The sequence below is a fragment of the Diadema setosum genome, chromosome 5 (assembly GCF_964275005.1).
Source record: "Diadema setosum chromosome 5, eeDiaSeto1, whole genome shotgun sequence".
Lineage (NCBI taxonomy): Eukaryota > Metazoa > Echinodermata > Echinoidea > Diadematoida > Diadematidae > Diadema > Diadema setosum.
The window spans coordinates 9,075,367-9,094,546 of NC_092689.1; the positions used below are offsets into that span (position 1 = coordinate 9,075,367).

Below are 19,180 nucleotides of genomic sequence, written 5' to 3' on the forward strand. Positions count from 1 at the left end.
TTGGGCCTTTCAAGCAAAAAAAAAAAAAAAATGTGACATGATAAGATTTAGTATAAAAGGAATATTTTTGCCCTCAAATGTCTTTGATGTGTGCTAAGCTGTCTTTCATAAAGATGTGACCAACAAATTACTTTAAAGTAAACAGTTATAACTAAAGCAGGACGAAATTCTCAGTCTTTCAATTAAATGACTTGATAACCTCTCAATTCATTGTTTTTATTATGCCTCCGCCACGAAGTGGTGCCGGAGGCATTATGTTTTCGGGTTGTCCGTCCGTCCGTCCGTCCGTCCGTCCGTCCATCCGTCCGTCCTTCCGTCCGTCCGTCCGTCTGTCCGTCCGTCCTTCCGTCCGTCCGTAATGAATTTTGTGGACAAGGTAACTATCAAAACCTGTTGAGGTATCCTAATGAAACTTGGCATGTATGTGTATTAGGGGGTGAAGTTGTGCCTATCAACTTTTGGGTGCACATGCTCAAGGTCAAAGGTCAAAAGGTCAAGGTCAAATACATAAAATTTCACTATTTCCACCATATCTATTGAATGCCTGAAGATATTTTCTTGAAACTTAGTGTATACATGTATTACCCAATTAAGATTCTCTGGTGAAAGTTTGCGTCATGAGGTCAAAGGTCAAAGGTCAAAAGGTCAGGGTCAAATACATGAAATTTCACTATTTTCGCCATATCTATTGAATGCCTGAAGATATTTTCTTGAAACTTAGTGTATACATGTATTACCCAATTAAGATTCTCTGGTGAAAGTTTGGGTCATGAGGTCAAAGGTCAAAGGTCAAAAGGTCAAGTAAAAATATCAAAACTTCTTTTTTTCTCCGTGCCTTGGAAAATTGTTCAAGGTATCTTCATGGAACATAGTATATACATGTACTGACTGGAAGTGATTATCTAGAGAATGTAGGGTTCATGGGGTCAAAGGTCAGGGGTCAAAGGTCAAGTGCAACACTTCAAAATTTTACTATTTCCCTCATATTTATGCAATGCCAGCAGGGTTATTATTTTTTTTACACTTGGTGTATGCATGTGTAACCTAATAGAAATTCTCTGAAAAGTTTTTTTTTTCTTCTTTTTTTGCCTCAAAGGTCAAAAGGTCAAAGATCAAGTGAAAGTGCTGAACTAACTTTTTCCTCCATATCTCGAAGTGGCTCAAGTTATTTTGAAACTTAGTACAGATTATGCATGTTCTACCTGAAAGTGATTATCTTATGAATTTTAGGGTCAAGGGCCAGATGAAAATGGTAACAATTTACTATTCAATTCAGAAATTGCACTTTTTCTCCACACCTGTACCTTGAAAATTACTCAATGCCTAAATGTATGAATTGGTCAAAGTCAAGTTAAAGTCCTTAAATCCCTAGATACATGCTCTCCTATTCATCCAACTAAACCTAGGTCAAGGAAGGTGAACATTCAACACATTTGTGACAAACTTGTCATTTCAATATTTTGCCAATTTTGTGAAAATGTAATCACACATTGTCCACATGTACTATCTAGACCTATTGGGAAAATCATGCATTATGGCGGAGGCATACCAGTCGCCAAAGCGACATTTCTAGTTGTAGCTGCTTTGTAAAAATTCAATATCATAATACCTACCTGAGTTTGTACTAATCAGAGAGTTATCGATATGAAAGTGGGTTCAAAGTCCAGACATATTATGTTTGTGGAACAGCTAATTGCTTATTCTTTGGAGGTGTGTGTTCCAAAGTGACAATCAAATATAGCAAGTACCCGAGTTATGAATCATTAACTATATTAATGCAGAAAGGCGCGTGTAAGTTTTTATAAATTGCCACCGCTGGCTGTGTGCATACTATGTATAGTACTACATATATGTTAACACCCCATTCCATGCCTGCCTACTTCAGCCTGAATGAAGGGGCAGGGATGAAAATTATCATAAATTAATCATTTTGTATTAAAGCAAATAAGCAATTAAAGGAAAATTCCATCAGATATTATGGTGCCTTGTATGGAAAAAGAAAAAAAAATAAGAAAAGTTGATCAGTAAAAATTTAGGGGAAAATTAGACGCACACATGCAAAAAAAAAAGTTAACAATTCTTTCAAATTTATAGAGCAAGACAACTTGGCTACGTTATGTGATATAGCTGTTGAGTAGCTCTCCATTGTCTTAGTACACAGAAAGTGACAAATTTTCATTTTTCTCTTGAGAAAAATTTTCTTCAGATCTATTCATGGTATATAATATTAACAGAGCAATTGGCGTTTTTGCAAATACTCGTACTTGTCAACGAATAAGTTCTATCTGTGCCAAAATATTTAAGAAAAGGGGAAAATGAAAAAAAAAACCCACAAAAATGAGTGAATTTTGTGTGCAAACAAATGTAGAGCTGGTCAACGCCTACATTACATAGAGTTGCCAATTTGTCTTACTCTCTAAACTTTATCTGTTTGTAGCATTTTTATGTGTCTAAGTTTTTCACAAAATCTGTACTGATCTCCTCTGATTTTTCTGTTTTCATACAAAGCAACATTTTATCAGAATGGACTTTCCTTCAAGTCGTAGTTACCACCAGTATATGTTGTGAATTATGCATGAACTAAGTACATTCAGTTTTTGTTTTTTGTTTTGTTTTGTTTTGTTTTTGGAAACCTGCAATCATCTTGTACAGTTTATATATTCAATGTTATCTTACCGTAGTTGACTGTCCCACATTCATAATGCAATAGCTCACTCGAGTTATTTCGGTCATTCGCCGTGATTTGTCGTACGTTGTCAATCCTCCATTGTGCATCATGCCGTAAGTTTTTACATTTTCAGCTCATGACTGATCTTCGCCAAACTTGGCAGGTAGTATCCAGTGGGTGATAGGATGTCATTGTTCAGCTGTGCACCATGCCCCTCATCCCATGCCCCTTGGGGAGCCCATAGCCCCCAAATATAATCTTTAAAAGTCTTCTTCTCTGGAGCCAAAAGTGATAGAGCTAAGTTAGTGCTATGAGTAAGTACTTTAGGTCCTGCAGTTTCAATGGCAGATCCAGGGATTCCCCCCTTGGGGCCCTGTGGGGGGGGGGGGGGGGAGAGGCACCAAAATTGGGCCAGGGCCAAATTTCACATCTTCATCTTCTTGAAAATGAATGGTAAAATATATTACCAAACCTAGCAGGTAGTATTACGTGGGTATTTGTACAAGTGGTCCCCAGGGGTACCAGCATCCCGAAATTAGAACATCTTTACAAAAAAAAAAAATCTTCTGAAAACCAGATATGATGGGGCTCAAATGCTGTAAGTGTGAGTGCATTTTCAATTTGTTTCATGTTGGATCCAGTTTTGCCTTTGGTATGGGATAGGTGGGGGGGGGGGGGGTGGGGGGTCAACCAAAGTGGGTACCTACAGTATTTTCACAGGTCATTGCTTTTTGATTGTGAAAGGGATTAGAATACAGTTTTGGTTGAGACCTAATTTCAGGTTTCTAACATTTCTTGGTGAAATAATGAGACACCTCTTATGAAATATGAAACAGCATGTAAATCTATGAGGAATTCAATGTTTATTTGATGAAAATTGGTTTTGAAATGGCTGAGATATCCAAAAAAGAGCGATTCTAATAAAGTGTGGGACCCACACTTTATTACGATCGTTTTGTGTTACTTTGTTTTTGGATGTTTCAGTCATTCCAAACCCGATTTTCATCTAATAAACTTTTAATTCCTCTTAAAATGGTATGCTCTGTACTATATCATAGGTGCTTTCTTGGTTTCTCGCTAAAAGTTAAAAGCCCAATTCTCATCTCCACCAATACTGTACCATCCCTTTAATCCTGTTGGGGACAGAATACTTTCTTCAGCAGCAGGAGTGGTCTGAGCTTTATCGACAGCATGGCATGATCCGCATCTGGCTCGGACCCTACCCTCTCATTGGAGTTTACAAAGCAGAGTTTGCAGAGGTACACATATTCCATAGCGAGGCCTGTTGCAAAGACTTTGTTAGGTGATCCGAGTATCCTCTCGGATCACCTATTGTTTCTGTACGGAATCTTTCTTTATTTCTTTCTCCTCAAAAATTGTGCAGAGGTTAGCTCAGAAAGTGCATTACCTATGAATGTCAAACTTATAACATGTATGTATCATGTCGCAAAGACGACAGCGCAAGTAAAATCATAGTGATCAGTCGACCGTGACGTCACTATGACGTCATTATATGAAAACACATTTTCATGCATATCTCATTAATGGAATGAAATATTTCAATGAAATTTACGTCACATATATTTCAAGTCAAGCGAATTTTAATCATATTCTCATAATTCTTTTTTATCTCAAAACGCGCGCGTATGCGCGCGTTGAAAAATTTGTATGCTCAGATCGAGCTCAAATTTTTTTTGCACACGTTTCAGACCATTTGGAGCATTTTTTGAAAAATTGAAAAAATCGGACGGACGCGTACGCGCGCGCGCATATACGCACGCACAGCTCATATGAAATTGAAATTTCCAGTTTTTTCACTTTGATCGGATGTCTAAAATGTCAAGGAATATTTCTACCAAGTTGCACGTCAATCCAACTCAATATGACGTCATACGGGCCCGTCAAAGTTGAAATTCCGCGCGCGCATCAATGGCGATATACAGTGCAACTATGCCAAAAAACTGCCAATTTTAAATCCGATTTTACTCGTCAGGATGGACGGTGACCCCCCATTTTCTTTACATATTTTGACAGCTGATGAGTTTTACATGTCATTTCATGGGGTGGCAATGCTGACAAAATGATTAAAAGATATAAAATTTCTTAATAAAGTAAAAAAAGTAAATTTTCAAAATGACGTCATCAAATTTCAAGTTCATTCGAGCGTATCTCACTAGTCATTTGTCAATTTTCACCCAGATTTCAGTATGTTTTAGCTTATTTAATGTTCTTTCAAACATAACATTACAATATTTTGATTGGATAACGGTATCACCTCGTAAAAATGGATTGAAAGTAATCTTGTCAAATTTGACCAGTTTACGTGTTATCTCTATGGGAGTGCAGTTTTTCTGGAAATGAAAATTGACATGACTATCTTTATCGAGCACTAGCTCACTTACCCTTCGGTAAATTTCTCCCAGATTTTAATATGTTCTAGCTGAGACTTTGCGTTACCGTGAGTGTGCCCTTCGTTTTTTCATACGAGGTTGGGATCACGTCAAATATTTTGGTTGAAATTCAGGCTTATCTTCGATGTATTGAGATATTTCTTTCTTTCTGCAACTTTCTTTGCAATAACTCAAGAAAGACGGCCTCTATCTCTTCCATATTTTGCACATATTTAGTTCATGTCACGTACATTATTTCATAAAATAGCAACTACTTGATCGGACACCATCTTGGGTATGTAAATTAGGGTCAAAGGTCACAAGTGTTTCATCCTGTATCTTAGTGAATACATGTCTTATCTTTCCCATATTTTGCACACGCAAAGACCATGTTACAAGGATCATTTCACAAGATAACTACTTTTTACTCAGATGCCATCTTGTCTATGCAAATTGAGGTCAAAGGTCATATGTGACCCTGCACCTCAAAACAAACAAAAAGTCGCCAGACATGAATTTTTAGTTAAGACCATATTCTGCAAGAGCAGACTTCAAGCTTTAAAATGATGTATAAATCAAATCAAATGGACTCTCCTAACCTATCTAAATATTGGAAAGAAAGCACAAACTCAGGAAAAGTGTGATCTGAGAAAATAGGCTCTGAAGTACAGTGTCTATTCAAGCGCTTAATCTTTGCCAAACCGTGTTGGCTGTGCGATGAATGGGACAAAAAACAGGAAGTAAACCACCAGAGTAACAACAATGAAGGGATTATCAAATTAAACTGAAATTAAGCATGCCTCATTAACTCATTCTGTCCGTAATTGATGCCAACTTTCAAAGCAGTAGCACTATCCTTTCAAAAGTTATTAGAGTTGAAAGTGAAGAGTGAGGACAAGGTTTTTCAGAAATGAAAAGGGGATTCTAAAGACACACCTAATCACGCTATTCTACCAAAAATGTTCGAGATAAACTGCTAAAAAAAAAACACTTTCCTGCCCGTTTTATGATACCAAATTTTAGCATAATGTAAAAGAAGACCCGCTCTCTCAGAAAATATGTAAAAGTCAAGTTCGGCTAGATTGACCCATTTCACTTATTTCCAGTCCTCACGCAAAATCAGTGTGTGCGACTTTATGTTCGTTTTGAGGTGCACGGTCACATATGTACTTCTTTTTGTATCTTCGTTATGACGTGTTATCTCTATGGGAGGGAATTTTTTTTTAATGTGAAAATTGACATGATTGTCTTTATCGAACACTACCTCACTTACCCTTCAGTGAATTTCTCCCAGATTTTGATATGTTGTAGCTGAGACTTTGTGCCATCGTTAAATTGCCCTTTGTTATTCATACGATGTCGGGATCACGATAAAAAACTTTGTTGAAATTAAAGGTTATCTCCTATATGTTGAGATATTTATTTTTTCTGCAACTTTCTTGGCAATAACTCAAGAAAAACACGCCCTATCAGCCCCATATTTTGCACATGTTTAGTTCATGTCACGTACATTATTTCATAAAATAACAACTACTTGATTGGACAATATCTTGGGTATGTAAATAAGGGTCAAAGGTCATAAATGTTGCATTTTGTATCTTGGTGAATACCAGTCCTATCTTTGCCATATTTTGCACACGTATATAGACGATGTCGCAAGAATCATTTCACAAAATAACCTCTTTTTCTTCAGATATCTTGGGAGTGTAAAGGTGGGTCAAAGGTCATATATATTCGTTGCTGTATCTTCGTTATTCAGTGTATACAGAATTTGGTTCCAAAGATGGCAGATATGACTCCCTTTTCTAAATGAGAATCTAAACCTCACACGGCCAATGTATCTAAACACAGATGAAACTTGTATTGTCATGCCTATTACGATCAGGACTCGAATCATTGATTAAAAAAAAATCGGATCACCTTAATTTGTCAGTGATGACAAATTACAATCTCTAGTTAGGATTTAAAGCGTTCAATTTGAACTCAATATACCCTGATGATTGTTAATCCAACAGTTAGATAGGGCTTGTTGATCTTCGCATTCGTGGTGTTATTCTGAAGGTACATTAATCTGAAGGTTCATTAATCCGAAGGTTCCTTAATCTGAAAATCATAAGGTTTATTATTCAGAAGGTTTGTTAGTCTACTGTACTAATGAACCTTCAGAATTACAAACCTTTTCCTTTTTCAGATTAATGAACCTTTGGTATATAATGAACTGTAACTGGCATAATTTTACTTGCATTTATGTGTCATAATCTTGCTATCAATGATGTTGTTTGCTGCACAGGTACTAGTGGGGCAAGCTGCTAGCTTCGGATTAAAGGGAAAGTAAACCCAAAAAGCAATGTGGATTGAGTGAAAGCAGTAATATTAATAGAGCACATCAGTGAAAATTTGAGGAAAATCGGGCAATCGATGCAAAAGTTACGAATTTTTAAAGTTTTGGTGTTGCAACTGCTGGGTAAGGAGACTACTAGAGGTTATGACGTATGAGTGGACTACAATATAAAGAAAATAAAAAGGGAATTCAATGAAAATTCATTTTTCATGAAAATTACATATTCCATCAACTTGATACTGACATATGTTAGGGGTAGCACTTATTTCCCCTGCTTTCTGAAAGCGGTTAGTCAAGAACTCTTTCATTTTGCTAGAAAAGGGAATTTTTGTGGAATTCCTTTTATATTTCCTTTATATTGTGGTCCTCTCATACGTCATAACCTCTAGTAGTCTCCTCATCCAGCGGTTCCAACACCAAAACTTTAAAAATTCATAACTTTTGCATCGATTGTCCGATTTTCCTCAAACTTTCACTGATGTGTTCTACTAATTTTGCTGCTTTTACTCAATCCACATTGCTCTTTGGGTTTGTCTTCCCTTTAACAAACCACAATTTTCTCAGAGAATGTGGTTCTTAACTTACCCAAAATAGTGCTAGTGATGTAGTTGTGGATTTTCTTTCTTGTGTTTCTGCCTTTTCATCCTTAGACTGAGAAGATTGTGCAACATACAAGTTTTTAATCTTGAAACTCCATAATATACAGTATACAATGTACAAAAGCACTATACCTAGTTGTTGATTACACACGCAAATATGTTTGGGTGCTTTAATGTTCACAAATATTTTATACAGCTGATTTCTTTTTAGATTGTGATATATCTGAAGTCTTAATAGATGTGGGTATATTTGTTAGATAATTGCGTGTACAGAAGAAAGGGGGGGGGGGGAAGCGAAATACTACAGTTTTAATGCATTTATCATTTAGCAGTTATTTTATTCAATACTTCATAAAAACCATAACAGACAGAAAATACACAACATGAAATATAAAGTATACATAAAAGCTACTGACATGTCTGCGATGGCTGCAAAATATACATTGTAAATATCAATGTCAGAAATTATGAAGTGCTCATTAGGAACTTGACAAGGAGATATGGGCTGTGATACTGGTGGTTTATATTGTACTCTTTGAGGAGTGCATGCATGTTTTTGTATAAGCAACAACTGAGATAGTGAATAGGTTTTTCTCTTCCCCCCCCTTTTTTTTAAGTCAGCACATTCCTCAGTAGTAAAATGCTGCTGAACAAAACACAGTTGATTACAATTGATATCTATTGATATCTAATCTGAACAACACACAATTTCAAAAGTATGCACAGTTGCTACAGATTAATACACACAAGTGAGAAAGCAGCCATATTTTTGTTCCTCAGTGTCCTTGTCAGCCAGTTGTCATTCATCAATTCAGAAATCAATGCAGATTGCTACAGTAGCCTTGGCCCAGGGGAGCTATAATAAGCTTTAATGATGGGCAAATGATGGTGAATGAGCACTATGCCAGGTTAACCCGTTGAGGACGAGCCCCCCCCCCCCCCCAAATATACTCGGGCAGGTGCCTATGGGAAATGCTTGTTGTAGCAAAATCAGTTTGTCCTCAACGGGTTAAAGAATGCATGGGACCCCTGCCTGTGTGAGGGTCACTGGCAAGCGTTACACCTGCAGTGTGAACACTGAGGGAATGTAGTCCCACCAGCAATCTTTTGTGTGAGGTCTTTTAGGACCCAAACTGGGTGCTGCTAATCCGAGAGTGCACTGGAGCCCTTTTGTCTTAGATGACAACTCATGATGGCTCACCCCCACATGATACCATATGCCTCCATCTGTTTCTCATGCAAGTCACCCAATTTCAATGCAACATGCTGTTCCGTGACTAACTTACAGCAGAATTACAATTTCTAATATTTGTCATCAACCAAGCTTTCATGGAGTTCTTCATGAAAAGTAACTGTAACACTAGAAGCATTTGCGGCATGAAACTTTTGCGAATTGGAGCATAAAACATTTTTTACGGCATGAAACTGAGACACCACTAGCATTCAATGCATTGTGTAGACAAACACTTTGGGGTGCATTTTACTTTTGACTAGGCTCCTTGTGAAATTTGCAAAAATTTCATGCACACAAAAATTTCTGGTTTTACACTATCGAGCAGTGCATTCATTCGTGGACAAAGCTTTCATACAACCATTGTGTATTGAGTGAGCTCATTGACCAGAAAGTAAGAATTTCAACTATTTCTCTTTCACTATGACTGAAGGAGAAAAGGATGAGTACCACACTCATTGAAGTAAAGACATACAATGATTTCTCTTCCCCCATTGAAGCACTCTCTCTTTATCTCCAGTTTCCTTCATCTTCTGGAAAGGTTTGTCTTTGCCTATTATCTGATACAAAATATACTCAGAAGTCAAGTAATTTGATCAAGTCTGAGCAGTACCAGGTACATATCAAGGGATTCTCAGACTTTGCACGTGATCAAATTGTAAGATCTTTTTCCATATTCAGTATTTTTTTGTCTGTCCATTTCACGAAAAACAAAAGATGGTGCTGAAATGGATAATATTGTTTTCCTGAGTTTTCATGTAGCATGTTTTGCTTGCACCATTTTTGCAATTTGTTATCAAAACTTAATTTTCATTGTGATTTTTTTTCTTACACTGCTTTATTTCATTTTTTTCTTCTTCCATTTATTGCAGAGTTTTTCCTACAGATCGTGGATTGGGTGAATGAGTTCTATGAAAAAACTAGGGGGATACTTCGAATCTGGCTTGGGCCTATTCCTCTTATTCTTGCCTATAATGCGAGAGATGTTGAGGTGAGAACCTGCACGTAGAACGTAGCAGTCCGATTACTGATATGATCTCACTGCTGAACTCATCAAGTCTAGGGGTACTTTTACTGCAGAAATTATGACAGCTTCATCAAATTGGCAACTTTGAATTTACTGCTTTTACAAGTTTCTGTAAAATCAAAACAAATTTTCAAATTTGAGATGAAAATGTTAATCTTTATACTCTGAAATGTGTTGCCAAATAAAAAAAATCCTTTTAAAATTTAGCAATCTAGGGACCTTTTATCATTCTGCAATGAGAATAAATTATGGTATATGACCATGTAGGGCTCATACTTACAGTGGAAAAGTATTTATTCTATATTATAGTCAGAACACCACAATGAATGGTCAAAAGTATAACAAAACAGTGAAGTATCAAACTGCAGTAATGAAGTTCTGATGGCTTGATGGGTGAAAGACAATACTCTTTTTTTTTCTTATTCTTTTAATTAAACTCTAATATTTTTCTGTCAAGCACGAAATGATCATTTCTAGGACTCTTTTTGCCAAATTGCCAGTTGAAGGAAATGGAATTGGCAAGCTATGAATTATCATTACTGGTATATATATTCAAGTGGATCTGGTTAACATCAAAGTTGTTAAAATTGGGCTGCAGGGTGTGCACTACAATTTGTAGGTATGGAACAGAAATGTTGACCATTGAAAAAGGAAATATTTACTTCTCTTGCTAAAATAAAAACTGCTCGAGCCAGGTTTGACATTAAGTACTTCACCACAAAAAGTGCATTGCAACCATATCCCCCTCACATACTTGTACATTGTATGTCACCATTCACATGATAGCCTGTTATGATCATATGTAGGCATATCCAGCCATAACAAAATCCATTGAAGCTTCCTCTCCTTTTGCCTCCCACCACCCCCACCCCCCCCACCCCCCACCCCCACCCCCCCCCCCCCCCCCCCCCCCCCGTTTTTGACATGCCATCTGTCTCACTGGCAGTAATATATACTCAAAGTGATAAACAAGTTTTATGAGGAGATAATGAAAGTGTTTTGTATTTCATTGTCAGTATATATGCTTCAAAGTGAAGGAATTGATGAAGTAGTTTCTGATACATGACTACTCATCACAAGTTTAACTAGTAATGTCGTTATGGCAACTGGTATGCCTCCGCCATAATGCATGGTTATCCTGATAGGTCTATAAGTGTCTTGACAATGTGTGATGACAGTTTCACATACAGTGTAATTGACAAAATATCAGAATGACAGGTTTGTCACAAATATATTTAATATTCACTTCCCTTGAACTGGGTTTAATTGGATGAATGGCTATCAGGTATTTCGGGATTTGAGGATTTTTACTTGACTTTTGACCCTTTTATATTAAAGTTTAAGGAAGAACTAACATTTAGCACTTTCACTTGACCTTTGACCTTTTAGCCCCCCCCCCCCAAAAAAAAAAAAAAAAAAAAAACTTTCAAGAGAATCTCTATTGGGTAATACATGCATAACACTATGGCCCAAATTCACGAAGATGGTATACAATTGAAACCATGGTTTAAACCATGGACAATTTGTATGGAGTGCCAAGTGTCCCATGGCCTATTTCATTACGAATCAGTCATTTGTTGTCATATTGTTACGAAATGATCATTTCATCAACAAACAGAAAAATACAAAAATATTTCTTTTACTTTGGCCACTGCCCTTGTAGTATTACTTATCCTAGCACTTCCGCAGTACTACAAACCATGCACCACATGAACGTATCATCCTGCAACATTTACTGTTTACTGTATATACTGAATATTTCATGAAAGGTTTTTATTCTAGCAAATCTCACGAGTCAGGTGCTATTTGAGAATTTAAAGACACATGCAAATAGTTACTCTGATCTCGACACGAATGTCATGTAAATGCATGCATACATTTCTCCATTCAGTACAGGGCTCTACAATCGCCAGTTTAGCCACTTGTGAAATCATCAGGAAGTCCCGATTTGCAAAAAATTAGACTCGCTAAATGTATTGCGTATAATACAGTACATTGTTCTCTTGCCCATAATGATCCATCAGGACTTGACATTATAGTGACTCCCATCTCTTTGGCTTTTGCTTGGAAATTCAAAGCAAGAACACTCATTGAATTGTCATCAGTGTTTTTACCCGAGCTGTGGTGATGTAATGCTGTTGACTGCTGTAATGACAAATTGACCATTGACTTAACATTTACCACAGCAGGTGGTTCAAACATTATGTGCCTCCCATTCACCTGTTAGATTTTGTGCATTTTCTGATGTTAGTATTTCCCCATTCACCCATTTCCAACCCAAGATAGTTTAAATTATATTCCACATACTAAGAATCTTGCTATAGGATTGGTCAAGAGCTGATCACGTTGTTTTGCCCATCACATCACTTGATAGTACACAGTGCAACGCACTTTCCCTTCAGTGTCGCTCGGTGCGCGCAGCAAATTCATTGTTTTGTCATCTATAAAGTCAGCTGTTTGTTTTGCTGATCTCTGGCAGTCCATAGTCTTAACGCGAGATGAGTACGCGCGAAATAAAAGTGCGTTGCACTGTGGACTATCATTTAACTAGGTCACTTGATAGTACACAGTGCAACGCACTTTCACTTCGGTGCCGCACGGTGCGTGCAGCAAATTCATTGTTTTGTCATCTATGTGCACACGTAGCCTCCTAAGGATACCTAAAGACAGCTAAAACGGTTTCAGATGTGGAATAAAACGGGAATTTCTAGGACCCTAGATGTGGAATATAAAGCAAATAATCAACTTTCAGTTTCAGGCAATGAGACAAACTATCACTTCCGCGGCGATCTGAATGTGTACACTATCTTTCCTCAGCTGCGCTTCGGAAAGATAGCTACATCCATATCACCTCGGAAGTGATAGTTTGTCCCATCACCTTCACCAACGTTGATTATTTGCTTAATGTCTGATATAGGATCTCTAGAAGACGTCCTAAAACTGTCAAAATCAAGTGATTTTCATAAGTTCTGTGCCAGCTCTGGTGATGTAGCTACACTCCATATCGTGCAGCTTTATCTGGTTTGTAGGCAATTGTTTTTATATCCAATTTTACAGTAAATTCCAACATGTGGTATCAGTTGAGTACAGTAATTCCCATTTCCTCGGCGATCTGAATGTGTACGCTATCTTTCCTCGGCTGCGCTTCAGAAAGATAGCTACATCCAGATCGCCTCGGAAGTGATGGTTTGTCCCATCACCTTCACCAACGTTGATTATTTGCTTAATGTCTGATATAGGATCTCTACTCTAGAAGACGTCCTAAAACTGTCAAAATCAAGTGATTTTCATAAGTTCTGTGCCAGCTCTGGTGATGTAGCTACACTCCATATCATGCAGCTTAATCTGGTTTGTAGGCAATTGTTTTTACATCCAATTTTACAGTAAATTCCAACATGTGGTATCAGTTGGGTAATAAATTCCCATTTTCACACTTTCTTCTCAACTGTTTTACATGTGAAAATTTTCTTGTCAAGTGACTGAAAGCACTCACTGATCAGTTTTCATGAATATCAAAGTTCTAGAAGGCTTCATGAGATGGTATAATCGATAAACAATTCAAAGGAGATACAACAAGAAGAAATAGGATGAAAACCCTGAGATGCTATGAAAATTGCTGTGTGGCATCAGTTGTGTTGTGTCTACACCATCCATATTTGTTTATTCACATCAAAGTCACTGTCTAATCATTAGTGACACGTATGGCTGCTTTGTCATAACAACTGTTCCCCTGCACTCTCTTCCCATAGCCCCAAGAGAAGGTGATTACAAATAGTTTACCCATCCACACTTACAGATATGAACAGCATTTAAGTCCTTCAGGACTGACACCTTAAAATCACATAGATGCCATATGTGCGTGTTCTTCCTTCCCTTTTGAATAACAGCATGCTTCTCATTGGATCAAGTCCAAGGATCATGAACTATTCCAAACAGTTGAAATTGCACTTCTTGAAATGAGCACTTATTGAGTTTAGGCAAGCTGTACAGGCAGTATTGTGTAGAATGTTATTTTCCCCACATTCTCTGCATTGAACAATGGGGAGGAAGCAATTGGGAAATAATATAGGGCAATTCCGTGTCGGTTTGTTATCTGAGCTCTGTACCGAAATTGTAATGTTGAGCAGGAAATTGTTTGTGTAGCTTCTATAGAAAGTGAAACCACAGTTACTCCAAAATAGTTTCAGCCAGTACTATCCCTCATAGGAAGCAGGCATCGCTGTTAGTCAGATGGCACATGTTATTAACCAAACCCAACAATCCTGTGAAACATTATCATTATTATTAACATCATTTTTATTTATTTACTTATTTATCATTATTTTTTTTATCATTTTGATTAATTTATTTATTTTATCTATTTATTATTATTATTATTATTTATTTATTTATTATTATTATTATTATTTTTTTTTTTTTGGGGGGGGGGGGTTATGTGAACAACAGCTCTTTATCCACTACAGGACACTAAATTGTGAAGAAGATGAGCAAATACATAATAGACAATTATGTAGGTGGTGTATGTGGAAGGAAATATCCCCAACGACTCGATGGGGTGATACTTTGGTCTTTTTCGAATCTCATTTTTAATGCATGTCATATAAGAATTTGATAATGAGTACTCAACATGCTGATGTGTACTATTTGCGCACACTGTCTTGTATTTTCAGGTTATACTGAGCAGTAGCCGACACATAAAGAAGGGATACATTTATGACTTCTTGCATCCCTGGCTTGGTTTAGGGCTTCTCACGAGGTAAGTGGAATACCCTAGAAAATTTGATGATTATCCTGTTTTTTGCGTCCACACCACTTCTCCCAACCTGGCCTTGTTTCCTGTTGACTACACTTGGGGTGAAAAACGAAATCAAGTAGCAAGTCACCCTTTACCCATGGCCTGGAATTAATGGCAAAGAAGTTCATCAGTATTAGATCTCCCATTCATGATAAGTTGAGAAGGATTGCATCCTTTGGCCTGTTCCTATGCCATAGTACTGTGCAAGGGTTTGATACTGCCCTCCAAGAGGAATTTACCTCATAATAATATATAGATTAAGTGAGTGCAAAAATAGTAGTAGTACCCATCCATGAAGTTTTGAGGAAAATCAGGCGATCTGTTGCTAAAGTTATGAATTTTTACATGTTGGTTAGATCCATGGCTGAATAATGGATACTACAACAATTTGTGATGTCATGGTAGAACAAGGATGTGGAAAAAAATTTAAGACATTTCTAAAGTATGTCATTTTTTAAAATAAAAAGTACACATTTGTTTGACCTTTTAGTGATGTACATACATGTGTAACATGTTAAGAGTGACATTATTCTCCTTTCCTTGTAAAAGAGGTATTAAAGTCAAATGTCCTTTCATTATGCTAGAAAAATGAAAAAGCTTCTAATATTTCTGCATTCAATAAATCCACATACTATTAAATTTAAGGTAATATCTCCTTCAAGATCCACCGTATCAATTTCATCATTAAAGTACCAATCTGTGCCTGGGGCTCCACCTCTTGTTTGGATTATGATGTTGACCTTTGAAGAGCTCTCGTGGCTGACCTTGCCTTGGCTGAAGATTTCTGTCTCTGTTACAAAGGTCCACTTTTAAAGCCATAAGCAAGTGTGTTACAGTGTCTCCAGCCTTTGTGATGGAAAAAAAAAATCCCCATCATCCTAAAAAGAGAAGATATCAAGCAAAAGTACAGATCTTTGAGAGATTATCACTTCCAGGCATGTGTTTTGAGGGATCTGGTATTATTCTCGCTTTTCCATGAAAAGCAGTCGGTTAGTACTTGTAGATGTTAAGAGTATTTTTGTGTGAGATATGTAGGTGAAGTTAAAGTTTCTTGTTTTAAAGGGTGTGTACAGTTCTGGTCGAGGTGAGGATTCAGCTTTTAACGTTTTGCGAGATATTCAGAAACCACGCTATGAGATGTCAAAGAGCATGCAATTCTAAGGGAAAAGTTTATTTGATGAAAATCGGTTTTGAAATGAATGAGATATCCAAAAACAAAGTGAAACAAAGAGATCCTTATAAAAGGCGTGGCCTGTCGCCTTTTATTATTATCACTTTTTTTGGATATCTCAGCCATTTGCAAAACCAATTTTCATCAAATAAATGTTGAATCCTTCTTAAAATTACATGCTCTTTCATATTTCATAAGAGGTTTCTCATTATCTCACATAGGAGTGTTCAAAACTTGAATCCCTACCTCAACCAGTACTGTAAAACCAAGCAAAAAAAAAAAATGTAGACATATATATTTTCATATTGAAAATTCACCTAGCAGAGTTTATAAAACTTGTGTGGATTGCACCATGTTATTCTCTATATTTCCCATGTGATTATTTGCAATTGATTTGATATATGAGCATTAGTTGGTATTCTCATCCCATTCAACTTGACACAATTTGGTTTATTTGATACAAACTTAGTTATTCACAGGTATGCCCATTTGTTTTGTTTGTTTCTATCTATAGGTATTGGACCTCATTTTATTTTCAGATTTATATTGTACAATAACTATGATGCTATGAATTCAACAGATAAGACATATTTATGGATTATCCCCAAGTTGACCTTGGTTAGTCTATTTTGAATAAACCTGGAGAATCTTTGTAGAGAACACAGTCAGTGTACATGTACACTGTCTCCCTTTTAGTGCACATTGCTAGCTTATATTGCATATGTTCATTGTTTTCATTTATCAATTTATTTTCCCTTTGGTTATGGATGTCTTCATGAAGTTGGGGCAAGAAGTGGTTCCACCGCCGCAAGATGCTGACGCCAACCTTCCACTTCTCCATCCTCCAAAACTTCCTGGAGGTCTTCAACGAGCAGAGCGCTGTCCTGGTGAAGAAGCTGGAAAAGTTCGCCGACAGCCCCGAGCCTATCAACATCTTCCCCCAGATCACGTACTGCGTCCTGGACATTATCTGCGGTAAACTTTGAGTTCAAATATTAAGACAGAATGATAAGGCATGGAGCCAAAGCTTTGCACGCCCTGGCAGTAGACAATCCTCACTACTGTCATATCTGTTCATCAGGGTATCTCAACAAACTCTCTTGTGCTTGTTGTATCTAATTGCCACTCATATCCATGAGTGTACATATCTCATTGCTCAAAGGCTATCAAGTTGTTGCTGTTTTACCAGCAATGGGAGTTTGTTTGGATAAGGGAACATGATGGGGTTACAGTCTCACTGATACCGACAAACTATCTGCCATTTAGCAAGATGTGTGAAGGTTATCATTGAGACATATCTGTGTGGAATAGAGTCTTTCACTCTTTGATATTGTGAAATATTGAAGAGATATGAAATATGAGTTGGCCTTGTGAAAATGTTCTCATTAGGCTTTGCGTCAAGAGCCATATTGATATTTCTAGCCCATGTGATGAATATGTAGCTGCTATAAAAAGGAAAATTTCAACTAATTTGCTCAGAAAGATTGATTAGAAGAAAAGTGAGTTTCTCACTATCGATATTATTCTGTGATTTTTGCCAAACAGCATTTGTGTAATGCTCTTAAATGCTTCATGTCGCTGTCTGTCGGTGACATACTCTTTTAATAGCTCCTCATCCATCTGCCCTCTCTGTTTGACATCACTGAATCCTACACATTCCAGTGTGTTCACTTATGTTTGTTTGTGAAATTGTTTGTGCAAAGTGTTTTTTTTTCTGCATTGCTCATGTCATCCCTGTACTGTATGATATGATTAAATCATAATACCATATGGCATGGGAATGATGGTGGTAGGATGATCAGGGACTGAAGAGTAGGTTGTAAACAGCAAAATAAATTATATTGTAAAGAATACCCACTTATTCTGACAGTTAATTTGTAGTATACTAATTCAATTTGTCCAAACCCATGCAAAATTGTGAGATATACGACTCGGCTGCTGTTGCAGGAAAAATCTGGGCTTCATTTTTTTTTTTTTTCCATTGCTCTTAGTCTTGCTGCTCTGTTAGTTATTATAATATTTCATCAGATTTGTTCAATACAAGTTTGTGTAGGGAATATGTTCTTCAGGCCCACCGTCTTGCAGAATAAAATAAAAAAAAAACAAAGACAAAACTGAACCTTCTACTCTTGATCACTTCAACAGATACAGCAATGGGCAAGCACATCAACGCTCAGGGAAACAGCAACAACGAATATGTTCAAGCTGTGATCAAGTAAGTCTCAAGTTTGATTCTTGTCTCAGTTGCAATACTTACAAATGTTAAATCAGTGTGGGGGGGGGGGAGGGCATGGAAGGTAGTAAAGATCTAATGTGATTGAAATATTTGCATGCAGAAATGTTTGGCATGGCACACATAGTCCAGCAGAAAATAAAAAAGGAGGTGGGTAACCTTTGTGTGTCTTTGTTAAGAATATCAGTGTGGAGATGAAACTCTATACACTATGAACTATGCACACTATTAATTACATCATGGATTAAGAATGATGACAAGGTTTTGATTGAGCCCAGGACCATTGTTCATTTTTAAAAAATATTTTAGTCAAATTATTTATCGTATAGTATGCATTCATCTGAATATTTCATGTGATATCATCAAAGTCAGTACATTGGTGTAGCTTTATTGCTTTATGATTACTCACCTTGTTGGCTTGTTTTGAAGGGCACTTGTCATTCCTTGGGTGACAACTTCATATATTTATCTAAAAAATAATGATTTTTTCAGGAGAGCATAAAGATTTTTCATTCACACAACATTGTTGCACAATAATATCCATGTTGATGTCAGATAGAAACATTGTTTTGGATTACATTAATAATTGTTCTGTTTTAAAGCTCCAATCAGTATTTTTTTTTTTGATTTTCAAATCAATTATGATTATTAGATGAGTAAGAAACGTGCTTGATTTTCAGTGAAGTATTAATATGAATTGTGAGAAACAAAATATTCAAGGGAAA

General features: G+C 36.8%; 1 protein-coding gene across 1 annotated transcript in view; it reads left to right on the top strand.

The window, feature by feature from the left end:
- LOC140229059 (cytochrome P450 4V2-like) overlaps positions 1–19,180 on the top strand; it is a 33,608-nt gene that overhangs the window by 1,097 nt on the left and 13,331 nt on the right. Inside the window, exons 2-5 of the mRNA XM_072309319.1 lie at positions 10,102–10,220; positions 14,927–15,012; positions 17,004–17,197; positions 18,368–18,437. Coding sequence (XP_072165420.1) covers positions 10,102–10,220; positions 14,927–15,012; positions 17,004–17,197; positions 18,368–18,437 — 469 coding nt within the window. The remainder of the gene's footprint in view (positions 1–10,101; positions 10,221–14,926; positions 15,013–17,003; positions 17,198–18,367; positions 18,438–19,180) is intronic.